The sequence below is a fragment of the Vidua chalybeata genome, chromosome 6 (assembly GCF_026979565.1).
Source record: "Vidua chalybeata isolate OUT-0048 chromosome 6, bVidCha1 merged haplotype, whole genome shotgun sequence".
In the NCBI taxonomy this organism is placed as follows: Eukaryota; Metazoa; Chordata; class Aves; order Passeriformes; family Viduidae; genus Vidua; species Vidua chalybeata.
Window position 1 is genome coordinate 39,546,347 of NC_071535.1, and position 27,128 is coordinate 39,573,474.

Sequence of the window (27,128 nt, forward strand, 5' to 3'; positions counted from 1 at the left end):
AATAACTGCACTGAAAATTTGAGTGGTCAATGCTAATAATGGAACCTCTTGAATTTAAGAAGCTGGGAAATTTAATTCTGTCTCTGTTGGCTTGAGGTAGGCATTGTTCTGAACCATAGTAGTAGCTTTGGAGATACTTCATTACAACCAACCCCTTCATTATAGAGGCCTGATATTTAAACCTTCTCTTCACACCACGCCTTACAACCACTGCTCTTACAGCTCTGCCAAGTGATGGCTCCTCCAGTTACAGTCAGTAGCTCTGTACAGTGTGAAGCCTACAGTAATCAAGGTGAGTGACAGCACAGGCCTCACTACTTGCAGTAGCTGAGAGTGTGAATCTTGGCACCAGCATTCAGAATATGGCCCTCACTAGGGAGGGATGTGGATCACAAGCTTTGCAGAGACTGGAAGTGTGAATGGTTGTGAAGTATGTGTGTGCCTGCAGCACTGATACTGAAACATGCATACAGAACTGCAGCCTGTCCTCTGCCAGCTGAAGGGCAGGAATCAGAGCTGGGTCTCTACCCTGGAGGCATGAAGCTGTGCTAGGTTATAGAAATCAGGTTTTCCATTACTGAGCACTGAAAAACTTAAGGAAACCTTCTTTAATGGTCAGAACCCAGCATTAACTACATTTAGATCTAAGACAAAGACAATTGTGTATCAAACACAAAACACATACCCAGCTTGGTAGGGTAGTATTGTGACCTCTCTAGTTAAGTCTGAAACTCTAGTGAGGAACAAACACATGCTGGACTTCTGCTAGAGGTTTAGATTCTGCTAGACCTTCCATCACTGTTTGTTTTCCGTGATTGCATAGATTTCCCTCCCATTCATTGCTTACACTTGTTAAGATGAGGTAAATCAGCATGAATCTCCATTCTAACTTTTGTAAATTGTCTATTGTTCATCTGCCACATTTTTCCCATCTGCCACATTTCACTCATCTGCCCTAACCTGCTCTCTGGCTTTTTCCTTCTCAGACCACGCCCATTTTTTTTCTTCTTCCTCCAGAATGACACTGAATTCTGCCCAGATTAAACAGCACTGACCAGACAGTTCAATTATTCCTTACAAACACTGGTAAAGTGCTAGTTCTGAGCTCCCAGCTGGAAGTTGTGTGTCTGTGCATGGAATCAGGCATAAAAGGAATTTTTTGTCCAAAAAATTCCAGTTTGTCCACTGGGTCTAGTGGACAAACTTGAGGTGCACACAGAGTTAATCTGCTGACAGAAATACCGAGCTTTACATCTGAAAACCCAAATACAAAAATAATATGATGAGTAAGACTAAAATTCCCTGTTCTGAGCTTCCATGGGGCCAGCTCCCCTCCCCACCCCCCTTCAGGGCTCAGCAGTCACTTCTCCTTTTCTGCCTTGCCTTGCAGAAATGTCTCCTGGGATGAGTCAGAGCAGGACTTCCAGGCAACAGTGTTACTGCCTTTGGCCCCACCAAACAGTGGGCAAAAATGCCTCTGCTGGGGCCTCACAGCTCCTTTCACATACTTTGAGAGCTCCCTCTGATTCACTTACCCCTTGATACTGTTTTTTTTCTGAATCAGAGCATCATAGAAAACATTAGGTTGACATGGATCTTTAGGTCATTTTGGCCAGTCTCCTGGCTCGACACTTCACAAGCAGATCAAGTTGCTCAAGGTCAGGGCCAGCTGAACTGACTGAAAATCTCCAAGAGATACCACAGAAACCTTGGACATGTCTTCCAGTGTCTGACCACCTTTACTGGGAAATTTAAAAATCATTCTGCCCTGTCCACATTCATGTTCTGCCCCTGTTTCTCAGCTTGCCCATGCCCTCTGTCAGTGCTTCACATCGAGTCCTCCACATGCAGGAGGATTTCCAGAGATGTTTTGCTGTGATGTCTCCAGAGATTTTGCTGGGGCTCTGGTACCTTTTCTCTGCAGCAAGTGCAGTTTCAGGGCAGCGCTCATGCCCCACCCTTTTACAAAAGTGAGCTTCTTACTGTACCACAAGAAAAACTAAGTTTTAGATGGTTCTGGGGACAGAGTACAGAGAGCACTATTAGGTGCAAGGAAGCATGAACTTGCTAAGCCACTCTGACCCCTTTATTAGCAAGTTTTTTGGTGGAAATTCAGCTGTCAAAGCGTTTTTCTGGGAAAGATCATTCCCCTGCGGCGCCCAGGGAGCCAGGCTCCTCTGCAGGGCCCCTGTCCTTCAGCCAGAGCAGAAGCTTGCCAGGCTTTCTGAGACACTCGAGGCTATGTCTGGCTAGAGGAAAGCCTCCCATTGCACCGGAGTAACCTGGGGAAGATGACACCATCCCTGAGCTCGGGTTGTTCGTGTCCTGCCAGCACAACGCGGCGCGTTCGTGGGGACAGGGCACCAGCGGTACCGCCTCGCTCCCCACGCCCGGCTGGGCACTGCAGGGGCCGGTGCCAACCGCGGCTCCAGTCAGGTGCCATGAGCTCAGCGTTCACACAGCTGTAGCTGCTCGTATCCGACAGACGGGCTCCCACCCACCAGGCCACAGCCGCTTCCCGGCGGGCGGCATTCCCCGCACTCCCCGAGGACGCTCCGGGCCCGGCCCGCGGCTCCCGGCGGCGCCGTTGGGCGGGCGGGCAGCGCCACCGCGCGGGGCCCCCGCGCCACTGCAGCCCCGGGGCTCGGTGTCCTCCCGAGCCTGGCGCTGCCGCCAGCACCCCCCAGGAACCGGGACAGCGAGAAAAACTGATTCTGCGCGCTTCCTTTTGTAGTTTTTAATCTTGGTTTTTTTAGCCGAAATACTGTAAAAGGATTTTTCATATGGGTGGCACAACTAATAATATACTCCTTTGTCAATTAAAGTAGGGCTTTAAAAGATGATGATGATGATAATAATAGTAATAATAATAATAATAAAATAAAATATGTAGCATTTGTCATGAATTGACCAATACTTTTGAGTGACTTAATTTTCAGTAACCAATGTATGTACCGTGCTTCACTCCTATCTCTTGCCTTCTGTGGATGCATAGCATACCAGCCTTTGGGGGCTGTGCATGAGGTGCATGGCTCTGCCTTCATGGTGCCACTGAACTATAATGGGCTTACTTTACACTGAACTATAATGGGAGCTTCTGGAAAGCTCCCTCAATGCTTTCCATCCAATGATGGAAAGTTCCATCATTGTCCCGCTCCTGCGAGAATGATACAAGAAAACTACAAATGTTGTAAATAAGGGTAAGCATTGGAGGCACTCAGGTAAGGACATTAAGGAGGCAAGAGCATCAGTTACAAGTCAGAGAGAACTGAATATATAGTGACTGTTTTGCTAGTCTACCTTTAAAAGTGATCTGGTTTTTTTTGTTTTGTTTTTTTTTTTTTTTTTGTTTGTTTGTTTGTTTTTTACCCTCAGCTGGGGAAATAATTCAGTAGAGAATACAGAAACTTAAAAGTAATTTTCAGATAAATTATACTGAAGTGATTCTGTGGCTTGGAGGAGTCAGGTGAAGGTCCCAGATTCCTGATTTTTTCGTATGGATCTCTAGGCTATCACTAGAAATTTCACTGCACAGCCACCAATGGTGTAAAAACTCCATTTGATGCACAGAAGCTGACACCTGATGACACGAGGTACAGAGCGAACATTTAATCCAGAATACTTCCTGTGCTGACTTACAGCAAGATGTCATAAAAAAAACAAGAGCCTTGGAGTGAGTTCCTCCAAGGATTGGAGTGAATTGACAAAAGCAAACTCCCACTCATTTCACTGAGACCATGGTACCCCCACTGCTTGCAATAGTTGAAATTCTTGGTGTGGTTTGGTTTACCTGAGGGGTTGCCTGTTGTTACTGTGATAATCACAGCTATGATCCATCAGCACAGGGAACTGTGTCACTGGAGCAAGGCTCAGGAAGGCTGAGGATAGCAGTAGGAAGGCAGCTGTGGAACACAAAAACTATACATCATACAATTTGAGAGCAAAATGCTAAATACTTTAAAGTTTGCTTTCAGAATTCAGCTTCCTATATAAACGTTCTACTTGTAAGAAAGAAAGATACAACTTATCTTTAACTGCATTTGCAGCGCAGTAGCCTGGAGGACTGTGCTGCTGTTGCACGAATGCAGAAGGAGTAGCTAAACCATTGCAGGCGACTGCGGCTGACTTAATTCCTAACTCCTGCTCCAGGGCATGACATTGGTATGATGTAATGAGATCGGGTGAAACCGTAGCGGGAAGCACCAACATCAGCACTGCCTTCTTGGGAAATAGGATTCATTCCGAAATCTGGAACGAAAATCAAGTTCTGTGTCTCAGGGAAAATGGTAAGAGATGGAACTTAAAGGTACATCAATACAGTTTGGAAAGTGTCTGTATTGGAAACAATACAGGTCCAACCTAGCTTGGCTTGTATAAAGGTAAATATTTATTCTCTTCTGACCTAGTTTCCTAAGCACATGCAGTTTCTGCAAATCTCTGCAAGAACCGCGGGTAACCTTCACCACTAACAGGACACCAGCGCTTAAGGAGCTCTGGTGGTTCACAAGTTATCCTGAAGATTGCAATGAACCTGTGAGGAGGAAGCAAATTTGTTTAAAAGTCATTGTATCTTTCAAAAGCATTTCGAGGCTCAGTCCTCAGCCACACTTTCTTCTGCTCTAACAACTTCCAGAAATTCTGTGCAAACCTCGGTTTCACACTGTGCTTGTCTCTACACATCTGTAGCCCAAAGAATTTATAATCCATTTAGGGAAATTAAAAAATAAAGAAAAAAAAAAAAATCTCAGCAAGCATGTTCCAGAAGTCCGGGTCTCGCACAGCACGCGTCCCCGCAGCCCGCGCCGGAGATGTGCACAAACACCGCTCCGCCTACGAGCCGCGAGGGGCCGTTTCCCAGGACTTTGGTTCGCCGTGTGGCCGTGCCCGTGCGTAGCCCGGCTCCCGCCCCGCCGCCCCGGCCCGGCCGGACACAGCGGCGGCCGGAAGCGCAGCGCGACGGCGGCGGGTGCCCGGCGGGGCGGCGGCGCTGGAGCCGAGGAGGCCGGGACCGACGTGGCCGGCCGGGGGAGGCGGAGCCGAGGGGCCGCGGGCGGGGCAGGCCCGCGCCGAGCCGCGGCTGGATGGCAGCGGCGGCCCGGGGCACGGCGGCGGTGGCGCACGGTAACTGCGGCTGGCGGTCCGGGGGCGCAGCCGGGGGCGGGGGTGGCCGGGCCACGGCCGGCCGCTGCTGCGGTGCGAGGGGGGACGGCGGGGCCGGGTGCGGCAGCGCAGCTCAACTCAACCACGGGCGGCGGGACGGGGTGAGCGGGGGCGGGCAGCGCCACACGCAGCGCAGCCGAGTCCGGCTCTGGAGGGGTCCGGCCCGGCCGAGCGAGGGACAACTTTGGGAAAGACGTGGCGGGGGAGCGCCTGGCGGGGCCGCTGCTGCCGGCAGCCGTGCCCCGGGCCGGCGGGACCGTGGGCTGCCCGCCGCCCGCTCCGGGGCCGCGGCGGCCCCTGGGCTCCCGGGGCCGCGTCCCCCCTCGCAGCCCGCCTTTGCCGCAGCTCGCCGGGGAGCGGGGCTGGGCGGCTACCGCTGCGGGCGTGCCCGGAGCTGCGAGCGCAGTCCCCGCGGGACGCAGCCGACAAAGTTTTGGAAGTCCCTCCTCCGGTAGACGATGCCGCGGGGGCGGGCCGGGTCTGCGCGGCCACAGTGGCACAGGGACCCCGGGCGGCAAGTGATGTGCTGCTCCAGAAAGGTGCGTGAGCAGCGTTCATTACTAATTCGCCCCGCGGCAAACATGTCTCGCTTTGCATAGCTCAGCGTTCCTCTAATAGAAAACCCGCGCTGTCTGTCCCATCCGCCGCGATGTGACAGACAGTGACACGAGCGGGCCCGCCGCGTTAATCGCCTGCGGTGAGAGCGGGGCCGGAGCTAGGCCCGGGCTGGGCGAGGGCAGCGGGAGCGGGGCGGTCTGCCCGGCCTGTGCTTCGGGCTGCCACGGAGAGTAAGCTGGGAGGAGAGACGTCCCAGCTAGCCCAGGCGGAATGAAGGCCATTGCCTGGTCCTCAAACTTCCCTCTCATCCTAGAGATGAAAGGATGCAGAATGGGGAAGGAGTCGCAGTCTCCCAAGCTCCCATAGTGGTCAGTCGGTTTCAAATGCCTTACTTGCCAGCTCGTAGTTTTGCTACGGTCTGTAATCTGTTCTGATCTGCGACCCATTGTTTGTAATCCTGTGCATTCCCGGCCTTTAGCTGCGCACGCTGTCATTTGCAGAAATGTGCTGAGTGGTTTTTAATGAGAGGGATGGGGCAAAAGGGAAGGGTCCCACCATAGCAGTGCATTCCTTAGAGATGGGCAGTGATTCAGAGAGAAGGGAGTGCTCAGAGAGTACTGGAGACCTTTTGTGCTTCTGCCGAGGTCAGAGTTTCCAGGAGGAATTCAAAACTCTTCACAGGGGCTAATGGAGGGAGGTGGCTCATGCAGAGTTTTTTTGGCTGAAAATTATGCTTCCTCCCTGGAAAATAACTTTTTTCCATTCCATGCAGTACTCTTTTGCAACTGTAAGACCAGGCAACTGGCTTCCAGGGAAAACACTGGTAAAAAAAGCCTTTTATTTTAATTTTTTTCCTTTCAACAACATCTAAAATGTTACTATGTGGCAATGAGCAATTGCATGGAGAGAAGAAATTGTGTGGTCTGAGAAGGCAGAATGTCTAGGAAGAGAGTAATAGTTAGAAGCATGGTCATCATGTCAATGTTTCATTTTCTCTTTTCCAGTAGGTTTTTGCCTTGCCATTTTAATTTTGTCCATGTTTCCTCAGTCACTGCCTGCTACAGAGGTAGGGGAGGCCCTGGGAGCCTCATGGATCTCCTGGCTTGGTGTGCAGCTTCCTCTGCCCCTGCTCAGGAGCATGTAAACGACAAATTCTCATTTATTTGTTTTTTCTGGGCTGGGAAAAACTAATGGTTATTCCAGTCCTGAGGCCGTTGCAGGATGAGCTGGGCAGACCTGAGTCCTGAGTGCACACACACGTGGTGCTCTGGAGAGTGCTGCCAGTGGTCATGGTCACCAGGCTGTGTATCAAGCACAGCTGGGAGCTGTGATCCCAGACGGAGAATTGTCAAAACTGATAAGTAAATGACCTGCTGGCTATTTTTCTCCCAGAGCTGCATGCTTTTAAGGATGTGATAAACCCTACTTGAGAAAACACATCTCTAAACCTGCTTATGCCTCTGCTTTGTGATCAGACATGTCTCTGAGAGCCTGCAGTACTTTCTCTAGAAATTTCTCAAGACATTGTCTGTCTGGGTTCCTAAAACAGATGCTGTTGTCTAAAACTAAGGGTAGATATAGACTTCCTCTACCCTTTGCAACTTTTTTGACAGGGTATTATTTTCCTCTTGAGCAGTTTTTTCCCTGTGACTACACCTTCCCTGCTTATTTTCTTCCTCTTAAAGGAAGAAAATATATATTTGCCATAGGGGTAACCAGTTTGAATGTTTGAATTTAGAGACTTTGCTAATGTTCTAATGAGATGGAGAAGCAAAGAGACTGTAGAGATAAAAAGCTGCTTTTTTTTTTTTTTTTTTTTGAGCAAGTGGTTATGATGTGTTGGGAATAAGGAAATGCTGGGAATATGCTCTAAGCAATTAGCTGGACACAAAGAGCAGTTCAGGTGTGTCCTGGACAATACACTGAGTTTCTCATAGATGTTTTATAAACATGAGGAATTTATTGCATGAGATATAGGGTTGTTCTTGAGGTATGATGTAATGATGGTCTGGCAACACAAGAGTAAAGAAATGTGCTGCTTTTTCCTCATGTGAGTAACAGCAGAATAAAGACCTGTGGGCCACAGAAAGTTGACCAACACTAATGTGAGTTAGGGGAATCAGTTTTCTATACTGTATACCCATTTGTTTTCCACCACCATCCCCTTTTTGAGGAACCGGATCCCTTTTGTGGCTGGAAGAGCGACATGAAGCCAAGTATGCAAACCTTTTTCAGAGTCCTGGACATGACCTTTGTCCTGTGTGCTACTGCATTTCAGTCTCTAAGACCCTTTCAGGTGTCTCTTGGGACTTTTGTGGGTTTTGAGTGTGGAGAATGAAATGCAAGAAACCGACCTGTTGAATCAGTTGCAGTGTTTAATTTTCCAGATTGATTCTCAAAAGCTGTGACAATGTTACAGAGGAGATTTGTGCTGCTTCCCATCATTGCTGAGCTGTATGTGTGTGTTGCTTCTTCATAGGCATGTATAGTTGCATAAATTCTGATTTATTTTTAGTGCGTTCCTCACAAAGTTCTCAGTCATTTTATAGATCTAATCCTATCATAAAGGACGAGGACATCCATCAGGCCCAGTCCAGGGTTGGAAGGGTTTAGGCCTGAAGGACTTCAAAGAAGGGGTCTAATCTTTGCAATGAAATGGTATCTACATGAGCTGTTTCTTTTTCTCAAAATTAAAAAAAAAGCCAAACCAAAAAAACTCCAACAAAAATAGTGCTGGAGATTCTGCATCCTAGATCACCTGTTTCAGTATATCCCCACTTTGGCACTATATATATTTGTTTCTTCATATTCAGGCTATATCTTGTTTACCATTTGAACTGATGTGGAAGAATCGTTGAGTACCTTCCCCCTTTCTTGTGACTCTTAATGTATGCAGGCTGTTCTGTTCCTTTGGTGTTATCTTTTTAAGAATAAACACACCCAGGTCCTTTGGTCGTTTTTCCGGGTCATGCTCTCTATACTCTAGTTTTGTTTCTTTCCACAGCAGTGTCTCAGATTTTTGCATGTGTTTTATGAGGAAGAATATGTGGGGCTGGATGTTGTCTGTTGGCTAAAGACTCACCTGTGTGAGACCCACAGTGTGACTACTATTATGTCCCAGGATGATTTTTACCCTTTTTGTAGCAACATAAACCTGCTGGCTTGGAATTAATTTCTCATTCAGTCTGTGCCTTTTCTTTGTGGCGTGTTGGAATTACTGTTCTGTCATTTCCACTTGATTTCACACCTGCCTCCCCTGCCTTTAGTGTACTGCTTTGTACTGATCTTTACTGAGATTGGTTTGATAGTAGGTTACAGGTAGGTGTGGGGTTCCTGCAGCCACATCAAAACACTGCAATAAGATGCCCCAAAATCCTAAGCTGGTTTGAACTTGCTGTGTTGAAGGATATTAGTTTTTTTGTTGTAAGAGAAAAGTGATAGCATTAATGGTCCTTGCTCAACTAGCCAAGCCAGTGTCTCACTGATTCCTTCTTGCATCCCTGCTCCTGATGCCCATGGTCACTGTGCTTGGAGATTGGTGTTCTCCCTCAGAGAAGCCATGGGACCCGGTCCCTTTATTTCTTTTTGATTGCTTTTGATTGCAGCTTAGCCTTCCTGCAGTGTTTTTGTTCATGGACTGAAACTGGCAAAGGACAATGAGTTTAAAAAAGCAGTTTTTCCTGTTTGTTTGTTCTGATGCTGTTCACTGGTGGAGTCTGGTGTAAGCATGGAGAGGTGATGCTTCGTGAAGGTGGGGGGGGGGGCAAGGGGCAACACTGCCCTTTTCATCCACAGCCTTAGATTGGCTCCAGCCTCCTGAATTTTGTCTTGAGAATGGCAGGTCCCTTTCTATCTGGCTGTTACTTAATGCTTTGATATCTTTATCAATTTCTTATCTTATAGGTAACTACCAACTGATCATTTAATTTGATCAAGAGTCCTTCAGAGGATTGAAGTTACTGGTGTGTAACTTCTCCCACCTTTTTTTTTCCTTTTATAAAGGTAGGTGAGGCATGATGCTTCTCCAGCCTTCTTGTGGTCTTCCCATACTCCTGTAAATTTTCAAAGATGGTCACTGATGCTTCAGAGATTAGACTGATTTCTTACATGCTTTTGGGTGAATGCTGTTATTACCTCTCAAGAGCTGTTTTGTGAACATTTGTTAGGTCTATCTTTTTCTAACCCACCCTTTCCTCCCATTTCCAAATTATTTTTGCTTGTCACATTTCACTTTTTCTTCTGGAGATTGAAGGAACATTTGTACTTCAGCCTTTACATCATTTGCTTTCTTTCTCTCTTTGTCAATGACTGTAATTATCTTTATTTTTCTCTTCTAACATGCCCTCTTCTTCAGTTTTCTTGTGACTGCAGAGCTCTTACTAACAGCTGTTCTGGTTTTTGCTAAGAAACCATCTAATCCAGTATCCTTCTACAAAAGGATAAAAACAGGAAAAGTAGATATGGTATTTTTCAAGTACACTTCCATTCTCCCACTCCTCTCATATCAGGGAATTTCCTTAGTCTAATGTGAGCTGTTTAACCATTAACAATCAATATATTTGTCTTTCTAGTACTTGTCCTGTCTTTAGATAAGTGCATGTAAAATTTGTCATCATTTTTGGAGAGGCGCTATCACACAATTTAACTGCTGATGAAGGGTCATATTTGGGTGTTTTGAAGCTGACCCTCACTGGCTCCACGTGGATGGGTGTCAGCACTTGTGTCTGATGAGATGGTGAATAATCTACCCTGTTCCCCATCTTTTCACCACTCATGATTTTACAGACCTCTGTTATGTTGCCTGTCTTGCATCCTAATTTGTTACAGGGGTGCTGTTCCTTGCCAAAGAGAAGACTTACTTGGTAGCATCTCTAGTCAATACCTTTTGCTGAAGCCTTGGGACACTGAAGGGCAAGAACAAGGGTAGTTGGAGTCCTTGTCCAGCCCATCTGAAGGGAAATAGTGAAAGCCCGATGCTTTCCCAAGATGTCTCAGTTTCATGCACCCATTGATAAACAGCCTCTTTGTCCTTTAGTGCTGTGTTGAAATCAAGAAGAGTTTCAGGTGTTCCTCATGGGTATTCATACCTGTGCTAAGACATTGAAGGGAGGGCTTGGTGTGGCCAAGGTTGTTCCTCTGGGATGGTGGAACAGAGGGTTGAACATGTTTTCAGGACTTCTTTTCCCTTATCTTTTCAGAGATTGGCCAGCCCGGCTGAGACCACTTAGCAATGACAAAACAAAAATTCCTGCTTGATGGGACGCTCTCCATATTTCTGATCGTGGCCTGTGAAGCTCAGCAGCTCCCGAGGAGTCATGTTGCTGCTAGTTCTGGTTCTCTATGTGACAAGGAGGCAGAGTCTTGGGGACAGCTGTTCAGCAGCGAGCGGCTGGACGCTTGGATCTGTTCACTCATCGGTTCCTTCATGGTGGGGCTGAGTGGGGTCTTCCCCTTGCTGGTGATCCCCCTTGAGACAGGAGCCGCGCTGCGCTCCGAAGGTGAATCTGCCAACTGCATTGGCCTTTCTGAAGCCTCCTGTCCTGGGATGTGACAGCAGCACAGTGGTGAACAGGACCTTGTCACAGAAATGTTGTTCACTAAAATAGAAAGTCTGTTTTCGGTGCTTTAATCCATGCCTGTGAATTTGAAAGGGAAACCTTTGACAAATATAAGCCCTGGATGGAGCTTGTACAAAGAGTACTGTTTTTCACCCTGCATGGTTCAGGACCCTCCCAGACACTACTGTCCCAGCCAAGTGGTGTAAGGGCTTTTTCTTGCACTCCATTTGGTTTGTTCTCTCTCCTTCGAAAGCTTGCTTTGCAGATGCTTCAAGTTTGGGTTTCTTTACGCAAAATCTCAGCTGGAGATGTTTTGGTTCCTGGCTGAGTAGTGATCAGTTTTTTTCTTAGTTTCTTCTTTTTTTTTTTTTTTTAGCTGGGTCACACCGTTTAAAGCAGTTGTTGAGTTTTGCAATTGGTGGACTGCTGGGAAATGTGTTTCTCCACCTGCTTCCTGAAGCCTGGGCCTACACATGCAGTGCAACAACAGGTATGAAAGCCTGATGTGCCTGGAAGCAGTTTGTGCTGTGCCTGTTTTGAGTCTGTTCCACCTTGAAAGCCTAAGACCAGCCAGTCTGGGTCAGCCCAAAAACTGGCCTAGGCTGGTATCCTTTTTCAAATGATTTATAAAAGCAAATGCCTAGGGAAGGATGTGAGAATAAAAAAAACACACATGTAATACTTGATCTTTGTACTCAGCAATCCTCCAAAGACTTTGAAATTAGAGGCTTCCTCAGTTGGCCATGGTTTCTTTATGTTTAGTAATGGTTTAGAATGGTTTTCTTGTTTATCGACTTTTTCTGTCATTCCTTGGACTCCTGTAAATCTCTGTTGATTTTCCTTTGTCCCTTCTGTAAGGAAAGGGAATGCTTCTTTAACCTAATGGGAGGTTATGGTTGTGTATGTGGTCTGGTACATGAACATGTTCACCGTCTTATTTGGGGATCAGGTGCACCTTTTTTACAAATCTGTCCCTGTAACAATGTTACTCCTAGAACGTCTTTCTTGGCACTAACTGGGGCCCTTCTGTTGGATGCTTTGATTTATGGGAGCTCATGTGTTGCAGTTCTTGCTCCATGAGAAATCATGGAATATTGTCTATAGAGCCACAATTAAGATTGGAGGGTGGGGCAGGGGAAGAAAAAGGAAATGGAGGTGTAAGAAACTTGTGTTTGCCAGCAAACTAAGCACTGGGCTGGTATAGACCTTTTGGTATCAGTGTAGCTTCTTCATCCCTCAAATAGCCAGGGTTGCTGGAAACCTATAATGTTTGTATCTATCTGCTTCAGCAAACTGGTGTCATAGATGGCAAGTGCTGCTGCATCCCACCTGTTGAGAAACCAAGAAGTCATTTTTCTGCTGAAAATGTGAGAGAGGGAAGATGATGCCCTGGCTTTCCCAGACTTTCTTGCACCTATGTACTGGGGTTTCAAATCCCGGGCCTTTAGTCCTTTTCTTCATCACAGCTCTAGCACTATCAGCAGAACTTCCTGTACTTTTTTTCACCCTTTCTACAGTGTTTCCCAAATTACTCTGTCTTCCTGCTCAAGCTTGTTTGCTTCTGCCAGACTGTCCTGAAGTGTAAAGGTTTCCTTGACCCATGTAAGTCCTGTTACAGTAGTTCTGTTCTTCCATTGCAATGTAATTTCTATTTCTGGCAGTGAGGCTGAATGGATTATCTCACAAGCTTGACTGTAATTGAAAAGAAAGTTTATAGCTTTGGGCATAATAACTTACTGAGGTGTGGCAGAAAGGAGAAGGTGAGTTTGTAACTCCACCAATGGCAGATTTCTTGTCAGGGCTTGCTGCTCAGTAGGTACAGCTGCTGGATTTTTGTTGATACAATAATTCACTTGCCTCTGGAGCTCAGGGAAGTTCCCAGTGTTGTCAGGAAATATTCTGGGTTGAGCTGATGTGGAAAAAGGGATGGTAGCTCTTACTCTGAGTGTCTCGAGTTGATGATATCCGTTAGATCAAGAATGAGCAAGTTAAACTAATCTGTTTTGAGATGTGTTTGCTCCTCCTACATCGCAGGGAGTTTTTCCACTGTTGTTTATTTTTTTTTTTTTTTGTCTTGGAACGGCATGAAAAACTATGTATTTAATAGAGACATGAAGATTTCTCTTTTGTCCTTCAGGAGAAGGGCAGAGCTTTCAGCAGCAGAAGCTTCTGGGTCTCTGGGTGATCATTGGTTTCCTGACCTTCCTGGTGCTAGAGAAGATCTTCCTAGAGAAAGAGGAGGAATATCCTGGTGTGGTAAGTTAGCAGTCTGAGATGAGGGAGTGCTCTTATATTTGAAGCTCTGTACTAAATACCTCATGGGCCCTATCTGACAGTGTCAGGAAATTATCCTGTAGCTGTGAGTACCTTGTCATTTCCCTTTGGGAGATTTTTGCCACTTTTTTGCTACTGGTCTGTAGGAGTAGGTTTCATCTTCAGGCTTTTGTTTTGTGGTTTTAACTGAGATTTCTCACTTCTGGTTTGGTTTTGTTCTTTATGTGGTAAGTGTAAAAGAGAGCTCCTGTTCTGTGGGGGCTGGGAGCTGGAGGACTCTGCAAATCAGACTTTTGCTCAAGTAAGCTTTGAGGAGTGACAACTTGCTGATGCATGTTCCATGGGCCCATCGTGACATTCTCTTTCTGGGTCCTCAGTCAGGACAAAGACCAGTCTTCTTGAAGATGTTTCTTCTTGGTTATGTCCTGGACCAGATGTTTGTTTGGCTGACTTTGTGTGGTAGAAGGGATTTATAACTGGCTAGGTAATCCTAAGTTCAAAGGAGTCACCCAGCTGCAAAGAGGAGATGTAGATGAGGTAGCAGAAGGTAATTCCAAGACAGAAGAGAGCACCTAGTCTTCAGACATCTGCACAACTCCTAGTTGCAGCTCCTTTAGACTGTTCAGTCCTTGCTGTGCCATGACTTTTGAGAGGTGAAACTGCAGGTCAGGCACTACATAAGAGCAATTAGCTGTTAATTTTTACTCAATGTGAGACTTTAATGCCCGAAAGGAACTTCATCTTCTCATTTAGAGAGAGGCTGAAATTCTAGACAAATACCTGATTGTTTGGAAGATGATGATCCCAGCTATAGAATAATTCCGTAGACTTAGTTGTTCTGATGCACTGGGGAGAGCAAGAGTCTTTTCCCCATCTCCTGCCAAGATGGAGTTGTATTTCTCTGGGTAGCAGCTACTAACAGGAGGCACAGGCTCAGTCCTTTATCTTTCTAGTGGAACTTTACTCATGCCAAGGGGCTGTGACTCCAATTCCTCCTCTTTCTATTTCTCTTGAGGATTGGGAGGTCTTAGCTCTTGTTATCTTTCAGGACAGATGTCACAATGTTCTCTGAATCTGTCTCATTTCTGGCAGTTGTTATTAAACTGGGGTGTCAAAGCTGCTGAGTCACATTGTAAGGACAAAAGGATTATGGGTGAAGGTTGGATTTCTGATCCTGATTCATGCTTACTCTTCATTGACAAGTCTGTTTCCCCTAATTTAGGATTGTGATTCCAAAGCACCATCTGGAAAGATTCCCAATGGAAGTGGCTGCCCCCTGCCAAAGGGGTCCTCTCAGTCCCAAAGAGCACGAGCTCAGTGTAATGGCTCCTCTCTCCAGTCTGGTCCAAAAAACAACAGAATCAAAGTAAGAGGCCCACAGACTCACCTTCACTTGTTAGTCAGGTATTGTCTGTGGAAAGACTGTGCTTGAATGGAGAACTCAACATCTGAGTTGTGCTTAATTTTGCTCGGTCAAAGTGTGTCCTGGTCACAGCAGGGAGGAAATAGAAGACTCGGAGAAAATCTATGCTGCAGCTTATGTGGAAGAGGCAAAGTCAATATTATAAAGGCACAACTCCGATGATGTGTGTTTTGGCTGAATTCTGATAACAAAATACAGAATTTTTATGTTTTGTTACTCTATATTTTATAGTCAGTATGTCTTTTTTTTGCTTAATTTTTTTGCACCATGATTTCTCTGTTCTCCACTGCCTGCATTGTACCAATTCTGAGCTGCACTTTTCCTTTTAAGGCACCTTTTGGAAGTGTTTTGACATCTTTAGGAAGTGTGTTGAAGCTACCCAGTGTAGAATTTAAAAGTTCGGTTTCTCAGATTATCAGTTTACCTGCTGCCAAAGAGGACTTCTTGTCCACTTCTGTCTCCAAACCTGTATTTCCCATCGCTTCCTTTGCACTGGGTCTCATCTGACCTCACAGTGAGCCTATTCAGGGAGCTAAACAGGCAAAGAATTTGCTTGTCTACACCCACACACCCACCTCCCACCCCCTGGTCTATTTCTCTCCTAACTTAACTTCTTGAATCAGCTTGGCATGCAGACAGGCAGCCTGTAGTGCTGGGATAAGGGAGATCAGCAGGCTCATAGGACTGGAGATGGAGGAAGAGTCCTGCACCATGGGGAAGTGGATAACCTTTACATTGGCTTTACTTCCTGTTCCATGTTACTATCTTTGTATTGTGGAAAACCCTTTTCTAGATGAACATTACAAGAGAGAGAGTAAACAACCACTTTGGTGAAGGAGGACCTGCAATTTGAGTTTGAAAGCCCATAAAAATGTGCAAGATTGTATGAGAGTAACTATGGGCAAAAAGTGTGCTTGCATGAAGTAGCCCAAAGTTGGATATGTGGTCAGGCAGAGGCTCTTCAGTCTTTCTGTTTTAAATCTGTTTTGCTGTAACTTTATAACTCTTCCTACAGAACATGAAAGTTATGCTGAGGTCACTGAGTATTTTTACATCTGTCACATTCATGTAATTTGTACATAACACTGCACAAACTGCAAGGTGCCACGTGGATGTTTCTAGAGGTAATAGTAGTGAAGACACCAATATTACTGCGTTATGAAACATTGTGCTCTAATTTTGGAAGGGTTTATATAAGGAACTATAGACTACTGATTTCAAGTAGAAATGAAACACAGGTAGGGATACAGTTGCTCAGGGATACATAAAATAATAATGTAATTAATGCTAATTGATATGATTTTATATAAGATGAATTCTTATCAACGAGATATTTTTCCTGCCTCTTATTCAGGCATAAAATTGTTTCATAAAGGTCATGACAAATGTATGTAAAACAACTTTCTCCCCCATTCTAATCAACTTTGCTAATATTAGCTGTGTTAAAAATCTGTTATTCTATGTTATAAAATGGGACTAGTTTAATGCAGGCCCCCTCAAATCTGTTTGGGTTATGATTTTTCTAAGTTATTATTTATAAAAATAGTATATCTTCACATTTGCAGATACTGTGTTACATAAATGGCACATTGTGACTGCATGAAGTCAGCAATAGCAGCTAAACTGAGTAACTTCATCAGAAAAAAGTGCTGAATTTTTTAACAGGTTTTGATACATGCAATTATAAGGAATAGATTAAGAAGTATCTCAGATCATATTTACAAGATAGGGATAGTTTCTAGTTAGTCAGTGCCTTGGAAAAACACATGAGGATTACAGTAGGAAATTGTCTGAACACATTCTTCCCTCATGGTGCTACAGACAGGATGGGTGAGTAGGAAATAATATGTAAGAGGAGAGGTGAGTTCTTCATTCTGTATAGCAGTAGTGAAACAGCTATCTGGCTTTTTCCAGTAGTGCTATTCCAAATATCCAAAATACTACTAATAATTTGTAAAAGAGCCCAGAAAGAGATGAAATAATACTTTAAGTTTGCAGTACATAAGAAGTGGCTTTCTTTAGTTTAGCTCTGTAGTCATGGCAGATCAAGGGTAACTTAGAGTATACAAATGCCCATGTTAGAGGAATGACTAAATTTGAATAGTTACAGCTATAGCAAACAGTAGTAGACTAGAACTTAGAGATAACTCTCTGAGGGTAACTTGCCAGTGGGCCAACTTGCCTTAGAGATAGCAGATGTTTTTGGCACTTGTGAGCTGTAAGCTGTGGTTTAAGCTGCTCTCTACAGAGTACATGATAGCTTAAGAAACAATTAAATTTGTGCATAAATTAAGTTCTTTCAGTTGTGTTACGTGGAAGGTGTAGGCAACCATGGAGAGCCCTTCTAGCTTTTAAATCCTAACACATCTGTTCAATTTTACAGATGGTTGTTGATATGCATGAATTAGAAACTTAATGGGTGTAGTTTTAACTTTTTACCTTCTGATCTTTTAATCTGAATATTTTAATAGTCTTCCTGGTAGGGTGGAAATTATCAAACCTACCAAGATACTCCTGTGTTGTTAGCCTGTTTCCTTAGGCAACAACATAAGCAGTCATTCCATCTGTCTGTCCATCTGTTCTGCCCTTCATTTTCAATAACTTTTGAACCCATAATTAATTTTCCTTGAGTTCAAGAGAGGATAGGAGTCTTGAGGGTGATCAGATTTCTGCAAGTTCCATAAAAATCAGCATGACAGTAGAGGGGGAAGACTAAAGGGATGCCCTGTTGAAAGCCATAACTGGAACTGGGTGCCACATGCTGCCTGGCTGCAGCTGATGTGCCTGGCTGCAGCTGGGACAGAGCTGCTGTGCAATGTGTGCTGGGCAGGGCACGTGCAGGGAACTGGCGTTGCTGGGAGTGAACAGAGAAGGTACTCGTGAAGGAAAGAGTGAAATCCATAGCATGACAGATTTTCTTGGTTCCATTCACTCAGAAACCCCTGTTTCTTCAGCAAACAAAAAGGGAAAGATACTATTTAAATGAACAAAGTCACCCTTCAGGACTTAATTATTAGTAAGTTGTAGTGAGCTGACTGTTGCCCACGTATATATATTAGAACTTCTGCTTTTTAGCTGCTGCTAGAATTTGTCCTAGCTTGAAAATGGCAGATGGGAGGTTTCCTTTGCATGCAAACATAAATCAGTTCTGTCCCTCATTGCAGCCTTTATTCCCTCAACAGGTAAAAACATTGTGTTTGGTACTTTTGCCTTGCTTATTCTTTCTTTCTCCCTGTGGCACATGGGGTCCTGGTAGATTTGTGAAAGTATGTTTTGTTACACAGTGACATTAATTCTGAAGCATGAACATAAACACTTCATCTGCCTGTGCTCTTTATGAGCAACGAGAACATCCTATTAGGGATTTGCAGAATGTAAATGTCAGAGTCTCATAACTGTCAAATCAACCCAATTTATTTCTGAGCACTCCAAAGCTTTGCTTCTTTCAGTGACAGCTTTTGCCCAAGCCACTGACAACAAAAAGTCATAATGTTTTAATCATGAAGTCTATTTTTTCTCTATATGGTGGTATGGGAAAGCATTTTTATGTAAAACTTCTGTGAATAATTATTATTATCCTGTGGGGTAAACGCCATCACGTAAAAAAACAACATGAAAAGGAGAATTTTAGTCATATTTGACTGTCTAGGAATGAGAGTATGAAGAATGAGAAGTAAAACTGTTGCATTTTTGTGTCTTCCTGCATGCATTTATTTGGGTTTCCTTTCTTACAAAAACATGCAGGGATCTTTTTTGCCTTCATTGTGGAGATGTTACTTAGCTTATTACTTAAAAGTGGGATAGGCTTTGCTTAATTCTTAGTTTTTGTATTTAATCGTCAGTGCACTTTAAAAAACTTAAAGGCTACAAAGGTGCCCCAAGATAGTGCAGTAAAAGCGCCCTGCAGAAAGGTGGTGCTTTGGGGAGAGAGATTTGACAGAAGGCTCCTGAGCTGTGGCATACAACTGACAAAGATGCCCCAAGCAGACTTGATAGAAACAGAGAAGAGCACAAGACCAAAAATAGCTGATGAAGTCCATCAGCACTTGTGGTTGTCCAGCTGAACTTTGGCATCTGATACTGTGGTGAAGTAAGAGGTTAATGTTTCCCAGTTTCCAGACAGTGTCTCTACTCACTGGACACTACCCTGTATCTGGAGTTCTTGCAGTCCAGAGATGGCCTGATATACCTGGTTTGATAATAATTTAAACTGAAGTGCCATATAGTGAGCTGCAGTATCTCAGGACCAACATGCAGTAGTTTTTGTTAAATATGATGGAAAAATCCCCAAAAACATGTGAGCTAAAGAGCTGGGGTGGTACCCTTGTAAATGACTTTAGGTCAAATACGCAGATTTTGTCAGGAGATGACCTTAGTTAGGATGATGGGGAATTTTAACTTGTAGATGGACTTGTGAGGAAGACAGTTGCATTATGCTTATAATGTTAAGAAATGTGTTTATATGCAAATGCTGATACATGCTATCCAGCCTTCTAGTAGGTGTTTTTTTGGTGACTGTCATCACTATCTTCTCTTTTGATTTTTTGTTAAGGGAAAGCAAACCCACAAGCATGAACTTTTTTGGTACAATGTTTGAAGATTTATTTAGTTAGAGAAAGCAATTCCAGCAGCATTTGTTCTGTTGCATTGTTCTTGCCAGCTTTTGAAGAGGAGATATTTAACAGTTGGATATTAAAGTGCATGAGTTGAAAACAAGATCAAGTCATACTTGAATCCAGTCACCTGTGTAAATCAGTCAGTGTTACCTAAAATTGGTTTGACTGCTTTTTGGCTTTCTTCTTCTTTTTTTTTTTTTTTTTTTTTTCTTTTTCTGTTTCTAGAGCTCTTCATCTTTTGCATACAGTAATTATTCTAATCTCAGACAATACTTGCCTACCCTAAAACTTAGTTTACTCTAAAACCAGAAATTACATTTAATCCGTACTCAAGCAGTGACAGTTCAAGATTTTCAGCAGAAGCATTGTGCTCTGTCCTTTCCCATCTGACGTGGGACTGCATAACCCATGTCTAAGCCGTGTGCTTTTTTATCTTCTTACATCTCTTCCTTTATCAGGGGTTCTTTCTTCTCTTTGCAGATTAGTGGATACCTCAATCTGCTGGCCAACACCATTGATAACTTCACACACGGCCTGGCAGTAGCAGCCAGCTTCCTGGTTAGCAAAAAGGTAAGGTTCTGTCCCAGCTGTGTACTGAAATGAAGAGGCCTTGTCTCAAGTATGATACAACGTGCAGAACAGCCAAAAATGCAAGGAGTTCCTTCCTATTTGCTGGAATTTTCTGAGAAAATGCAGGCTACAGTAAAACCCAAACCTATCCTGATCCTCTGATGCAGAGCTTCTTTGAATTTGGGACACATTAGTCATTTGTACTGGCATTAGGGGATGGATTAGCTCATCTACCCTCATCTACTCAAAAGGCAGTCCAGAAATAACATGATGAGGATGGTCACCTCAGAAACTGGGACATAGACAAGGCAGAGACATTTATTACATTTTTGCTTTGGTCTTCAACACTGATGATGGGTTATGGAGTCCCCATTGCCCTGATCTGGAGCACCATGACTGTGAGAATTATAAACTCCCAGTCAACCCTGCACTGATGTGGTATCTGCTGCTCCAGCTGGATCCCTGTAATTATATGGGACCTGATGAGATTCAGCCAAGAATAGTGGGATTGTTTCCTAATCACTTTCTCTCTGCTGCAGGTTGGGTTCCTAACCACAATGGCCATTCTCCTGCATGAAATCCCACATGAGGTGAGAGGGCTTTGTATCCTGCCATTGTGAGGGGGATTACAATGTGCTTCATTTACTAAGAGGAGGTCTTGGTCTGGTTAACATCTTCTTGTCTTCTTGAAGGCTACTCCCTCTGGGGAGACTGACAGCATTGAAAACCAGGAACAGTCTTGAAGCACTGGCCTTGTTGTGAATGACCTTTGTAAGTGAGAAATTAGTATTCAAGTTCATTAACTGTCAGCTCTTGGTTTTCTTAGGTTGGAGACTTCGCAATCCTACTTCGGGCTGGCTTTGACCGCTGGAGCGCAGCCAAGATGCAGCTTTCCACAGCTCTGGGGGGAATTCTAGGAGCCTGCTTTGCAATATGTGCTCAGTCACCAAAAGGAGCAGGTAAGGCTCCCTGGGACCTCTGTAGAAATGGGGGAGGAGGTAGTGCTTGTCATCCTTCTGTATCTTCTTTCCCTTCTGTGTTGTGTCCCATGGTTCTGTCTCAGTAATAACTGAAGCTTTATCTATTTGTGCAGGAGAAACAGTAGCCTGGATTCTCCCTTTCACTTCTGGAGGATTTCTGTACATTGCCTTGGTAAATGTTGTGCCTGATCTCCTGGAGGAAAAGAATCCTTGGTAAGTGCTCCCTCCTGTTCTTTCCTCTTCTGGAAGTGTGTGAATGCCAGCTTTCCAAATCCTATGGACAAGGCTGGAATCAAAATAGACTGCTTGCTATCTATTGTATTTGTGGGACTACAAAGACCCTCTATAAATGAGAACTTTCACCTGGGTGAGTCCCAGAGATTGTGCTGGCACAGTATGCAGCAGGGCCAACTAGATCAAGTTCCTGGGAAACATGTCCAGTAAGGACACCACTTTCCAGTTTGTGTTTTCAGCTTCCAGTACATACTGGTGTAGGGACTGTCTGAACCAGGGCCCCACAGAGGTGTGTATGTCTGCTAACCACATGTGAATCTATCCTTCCATGCTTCTCTCATCCCTTTCTGACCCTATCCATTAATTCTCACCTCTGCAACCTCCTTTTGGCAGCAGTTTGCAGAGTTTGACTGTACTGTGTTAAGTGATGCTTATTTTTTTGGTTTTTACACTCTTGCGTATTGATTTTTTATTTTTAAATCACTGTGTTGCTGTGTGAGTAGAAAAATAATAGTTTTCTTCTCTTTATCAGTCAGCATTTCATAGCCTGTCATTGTATTCCACCTCAGACATCTCTCTTCTGCACTGGTGTATATATTCTAATGTATTTGGGTTTCTCTCATGTATTATTTTAGTTTCTTGCCGTCTAATTAAGGCTGTAGCAGGTCCAAATCCAGCTGTTCCACAGCAAAGGCCCTCTCACATCTGTTGGCAGAGCTGCTCCTGAATGTTCCCTCCTATTTTAGTTGTAATAAGACAAGTAACTTTAGTAGTTTAAATAAGATGCCTTGGTTCACCTAGTTAATTTTGACTGAAACAGTGCTCAAAAAAACAACTCAGTTCTTTCTGAGGAGGTAGGAACTTTTTGTGGAGAAATGTTCATTTGGGTTGGTAACCTCTTGTGTTGGCAGAGGTTGCTGGTAGAATATGCAGAAGTGGGAGGCACACAGTCACTTAAATCCAACATAAACCTGAGATAGTGCTAAAAGAATGGCCAATTTTTTTTTTTTTTCTGTAACTGTAGTTGTTAGCTGGATGAGGTCCCTAAAGTGTCTGTGCACATGCTGCATAAAGGCTGGTTTCCTCGTGAGTGAAAGGACATGAATATGTATCATGAATATCAAGCTGCATGACTGAATCAGCTTGAATTGTTTTGGAAGCCTGGAGTTTGGCCTTGCAGCTGAGTGGAATAAGTCCATGCCAGTTTATAGACAACTCCTTTGCTTCGGGTGCTGGGAAGGTCTTCTCATCTGTGTTAGTGACTTCATACAGCTGTTGTGCTCTCCACGTGGTAAATTTGGAAGGGCAAAGAACAAATCATTGGAGAGTTCTGTGCAGCTGCCTATGGAGATTGGTTTATGGCTCCTCCTAATTTTGCTGTTTCTTTCCCAGGAATTCCCTGCAGCAAATTCTGCTCCTGTGTACGGGCATTACAGTCATGGTGCTACTCACGCTCACAATTGAGTGACCTCTGCGCAGACCTCTTGATGCCTCCCAGAGCCACCACAGTGACTCTGAGCTTTACAAAGCAATAAGGAACACTAATGTTACTTCCCACGTGTGTGCGCACAGATCTGGCTGCTAGTATGAGAAGCGGGTGACAGAGAGGTCTGGTTGTGCAAGACTTCATTCCCTGGCTCTCCTATCCCTGTTCTGCTAAATTCCACACATGAGGGCTTCTGTTCTTTTTTTGCTTGGTTGGTTTTTACAGAGCAAAAGATACACTGGGCAGAAACAAACTGAACAACTGCTCCACTGTGAGTGAATGATGTTTCATTCGGTTCATTCTGATGGAACTGCACCTCCCAAGCTCTTGTGTGAAAACAACAGAGGTGAATCCTGTAGCTGATGAAGATAAAGGATTTTTCCTACTACTTTAAGGGGGCTGGAGGCAGAACAGGCATGACAAAGCTTTAACCAGAACCCCCTACCTATGAGAAGTTGATGGTGCTATGAGATAGAGGGGAAGAGACCCTTTCCAACTTGATCTCCAGCTGTTCATTGACACCACTTGTTCCAAAAGGTAGCATTGGCCTCAGCAGTCCAGCTCTTTTGGTCTATTTTGTTTACATTGAAATTGAGCCAAAAGCTTGAGGCATTTTAGGGTAGGTCACTAAAATTAAATGACTCAGCTTGGAGATTACTTGCTTCAGCCCTAAGCACTCCAGTAGCCAGCACAGCCCAACTGTTTATCTGATAAATGATCAGTAAATGTTTCTTCAGTTGCCAACTACCAGCTTGCTCATGTCTGGAGGGAAAGCCATGTAGCTGTTGTGACTGAGTTCCCTCTCCTCATAACCATTAGTTGAACATGCCTCTGAGCCTGCTTGTGAGACCTGATTAATGCACCATCTGCCCCACACCATGTTTCAGAGCTTTCTTGAGGTGTAGCATGTTAGACCTGCCCAGCATGCTACAGCACCCCTAGACTGTCATGGCAGAGGTGCTTGAACACTACAGCCTGGTCAGCAACTGATAAGTCCTGGTTAGCTTTTCCTCTGTTCAGAGTAGACGATTAAAGAGCATGCTGTAGATGGCAGCCTATTTCTGGGGTTCTTACCTCACAGTGGAGTTCATCTGTTGAGGACGAATGAATAAGAAAAAATAGTGACAGCTTTTAGATGGGAAGGTTGAAACTGCTGGTGAAAGTATTTTTAAGTAAGGTGAAAAAGGGATATGAAAGGGTGACAATATGTATGCTTTAAGAGGAGTTTTCTGTAATGTGATGCCTGGGATAAAACCTTTGGCAATTTGAGACTAATAAAAAGAAATAAAATTTCTAGTGCTTTCCTCCATCCCAGCTCACAGGGCTGACCAGGCCATAATTTCACAGGGATGTTTTATTGCCACGGAGATGCGCACAATTAATAGGTCATCCCTTTTGCAGAACTTTGCTTTGCTTAGATTTGTTTAAAAACAGGTCTAATTGAACTAAGAGAGTCACTGAACGCAAAACAGGTGCCACAGTGTGATTTACACCAACTTAGCTCAGTCTTATAACAGCTTTTGTGAAGCAGTACAGCTCTCCAGTCTGCCCAGGACCTTACCAAGAGGACTTGTGCCTTGAGAGGGTGATTTGGGTCAGAGCAGCAAGGCAGGTATACTGCCCACAGCAGAGGCATTACTTCCCTAAGAGATTCCTGAACTGTTGACACAGTTCTTTTTTATGACAGCTCCTGTCCTACTTTTCAGTGACTGCTGAGAGCTATGCTTGCAGTTCTGTCTACCCAGGAACTGCTGTCTGAAATTTTTTCAGCTTTCCTTTCCCTGGACTTACATTAGTAACTAGTTTCACTGCAATGAGGAGAGAGGCTTAGTGCAATTGTTTATTCCTCTTTTACAAATTTGCCTTCCTGTGCCAACTACTCTCTCCATCATTCAACTGTTGTGAGGTCTGAAGGTAGCATCCATTTCCTGCTTTCCTGGAAGGATGATTAATCCAGGTAGCCTGCAGGGACTGGGGGAGCATGCCAACCCTCTGGTTCTAGCTTTGGGGGTTCCTTCTGCCCAGGGACTGCAGCTAAGCAGACCCTTTAACAGAGCTCTGGAGCTCTGCACAGAAAGTTATGCCTGCTGTTTCTCAAGATGTCTTTCCCAAAATAAGGCTGGCATTTAAGTTGAGGCATTGCCAGGTGAGTGCCCATGAGTTGGCGTTGTTGCATCAGCACTGAGCCTTGCCAAGACTGAAAACTACAGTCAGGATTTTATACTCAGCGTTCAGGAATGTGAAGTGGATGACACTGAACAAAGAATTTCTGAGCTGTTTTTCTTGGCTGCTATCACAGGCATGGATAGTCTGTGGTTCTTGGGAAGATACCCTGGTAGGAGGTAGCATGGGGCTTGTGGGAGGGAGAGGTTCAATAGACTTCTACTGTGTCAGCCCTTGGGCTGAGGATTGAGAGCCTTGGGAGGAGATGGAGCATCACTCCATTACATTCGTCACTTTTGGAAATGCAGAGAGAATTGTATTTTCTAGCTCTATTTTTTCAGCTGCTCTTATGCATTTTCCCCCTTCATCTGTATTGGCCTGCTCTGCATGGAGACAATAGAGATGAAATAAATGGTTTTCCATGTCAGGTTGTGTTGTTGGGTTATTTTATTTGATTGGTTTAGGCTTTTTTTGAAGTTTCTACTTTCCTTTTATTTAAAAATTCAATTTAAATTCCATTTGAATTACACAGACATATCTCTGGGTTAGTCTAGAGTAGTTTGGACTCTGGGTTGCTGTCAGACTTTCCCCAGACTTTCACAGTTGAAAGAAAAAGTTCTATTCCAATTTCTTCTTTCTGCTGCCATGGAACTGTTGTCCAGGAGCAGTGTGGTAGAATTATAATTCTTGAACTGCTGCTCTGGGTTCTCTGAAAAGCATCACCAAATAAATTTCTCCTCTTTCAGGGGGGAGCTTGCATGGTAACTTGACTGTTCAGAGAGTTTTGTAATCATACTTGACTGTAATAGGTTATTTTTTAAAATCAAAAAGCCTCAAGGCCTGTCTGGTTTCAGTTCATACGAAGCTGGATACCTGCCATGTCACATCCATATGACAAAGGTGCCATCATGAAAGGTTGTGTGTTCCACTTGCCCTGAAAGGACTAAAAGGAAATTCTTTACCCTTCAAAAACATGGGTTCAGAAAATGTCTTATCCTACCCTTCATTTGGAAGATTTTCAGCTATAAATGATGCATTTATATCTCTTCTTACCCAAAGTCTTCTGTAGAAAGAAGGAAAACCATAACCCAAGAGCTGGAAAAAGATGAAAGTAGGTAAGTGATCAAGGGCATGATGTCACAGTCTGTGGATTTTGCTGGTAATCTACATTTTGGAATTTCTGTCCATGGATTTACCACACTGCACTCTTGGGCTGTGCTGGTACTCCTGCCCTTAGGACTGTGCTATGAGCTTTTCTCCCTCATCCCTTTTTCCTTCTCAAAAGTAATCAAAATTATCATCAATTAATCAGCTATCTGTTTCACGGGCTGTGGGAAGAATGGCTCTGACACAATTGCAGTAGCACAGAAAGGAGAACAATTAAGAATTTAATTTGTGGGAACTTTCTAAGATGATGGTTGCTGAAGCCCCTGTCTTCTGAAACTAGCCTGAGGAGCTCACATGGAGATTAGGGTGACATAATAGGATTGCAGACTTAGGAAATGTGAGTATTTGGATCTTTCTGGGAAAGAGCTATTACAATTGAAGGATTTTTCCATGTTAGCTAGAGCAGTGATTGTATTTGAAAATTATTTTTCATTCTTGCTGTGGAAGACTTAATTTAGCTGGTATGTGTAAGAAAATTCTTTTGACAGCAGCCCTTTCAATTTGTCTGCCTTGAAGGCACCAGTGTGCAGCTGCATGGATGGTAATCCCATCTGTCCAGTGCAAACTGCGGAAGAGGATCATGCAGAAATGTGGTTAGAACAAGCTTTAGTTGTGGCTGCTGCGTGTTTCCACCAGGCAGAGTGCTCAGGGGAGATAAGCAGTACTTTGTTCTGGGCAGTGTTGCTGGGAGGAGTGCTGGGAAGGGTGTTTAGGTTGTGCTCAGTGTGGCCAAGAGACCAAGAAGTGACAAGGGGGAGGTGGTGGTGGGGGGAAAGGATCAGAATCTCCTACAGTTGAGCATTTGCTCCTGGGAACCAATTAAAACTACTTGTAAAAAAAAAAAAAAACCCAAAGCTAAGGATTTGAAAATTGGACATTAAATTAGTAGTTTAGGCATAGCATTATCCCTAGATCATTTTATATGGAGGCCAGAATTGA

General features: G+C 44.2%; 1 protein-coding gene across 4 annotated transcripts; it reads left to right on the plus strand.

Moving 5' to 3' along the window:
* The first annotated feature begins 5,036 nt into the window (after positions 1–5,036).
* SLC39A13 (solute carrier family 39 member 13) lies at positions 5,037–25,449 on the plus strand. 4 transcript variants are annotated; one of them, XM_053945175.1, is made up of 11 exons: positions 5,038–5,121; positions 9,622–9,720; positions 10,917–11,216; positions 11,653–11,766; positions 13,414–13,532; positions 14,773–14,916; positions 20,070–20,159; positions 20,699–20,749; positions 20,986–21,118; positions 21,253–21,352; positions 22,766–25,449. In XM_053945175.1, exons 3-11 carry the CDS (start codon positions 10,949–10,951, stop codon positions 22,839–22,841), a joined length of 1,095 nt encoding a protein of 364 aa, XP_053801150.1. In that variant the 5' UTR covers positions 5,038–5,121; positions 9,622–9,720; positions 10,917–10,948; the 3' UTR covers positions 22,842–25,449. The 4 variants fall into 4 exon arrangements, with proteins under 4 accessions (XP_053801151.1, XP_053801150.1, XP_053801153.1 ...); XM_053945176.1 differs by lacking the exon at positions 9,622–9,720 and having other exon boundaries at positions 5,037–5,121; XM_053945178.1 differs by lacking the exon at positions 14,773–14,916.
* Positions 25,450–27,128: the final 1,679 nt, after the last annotated feature.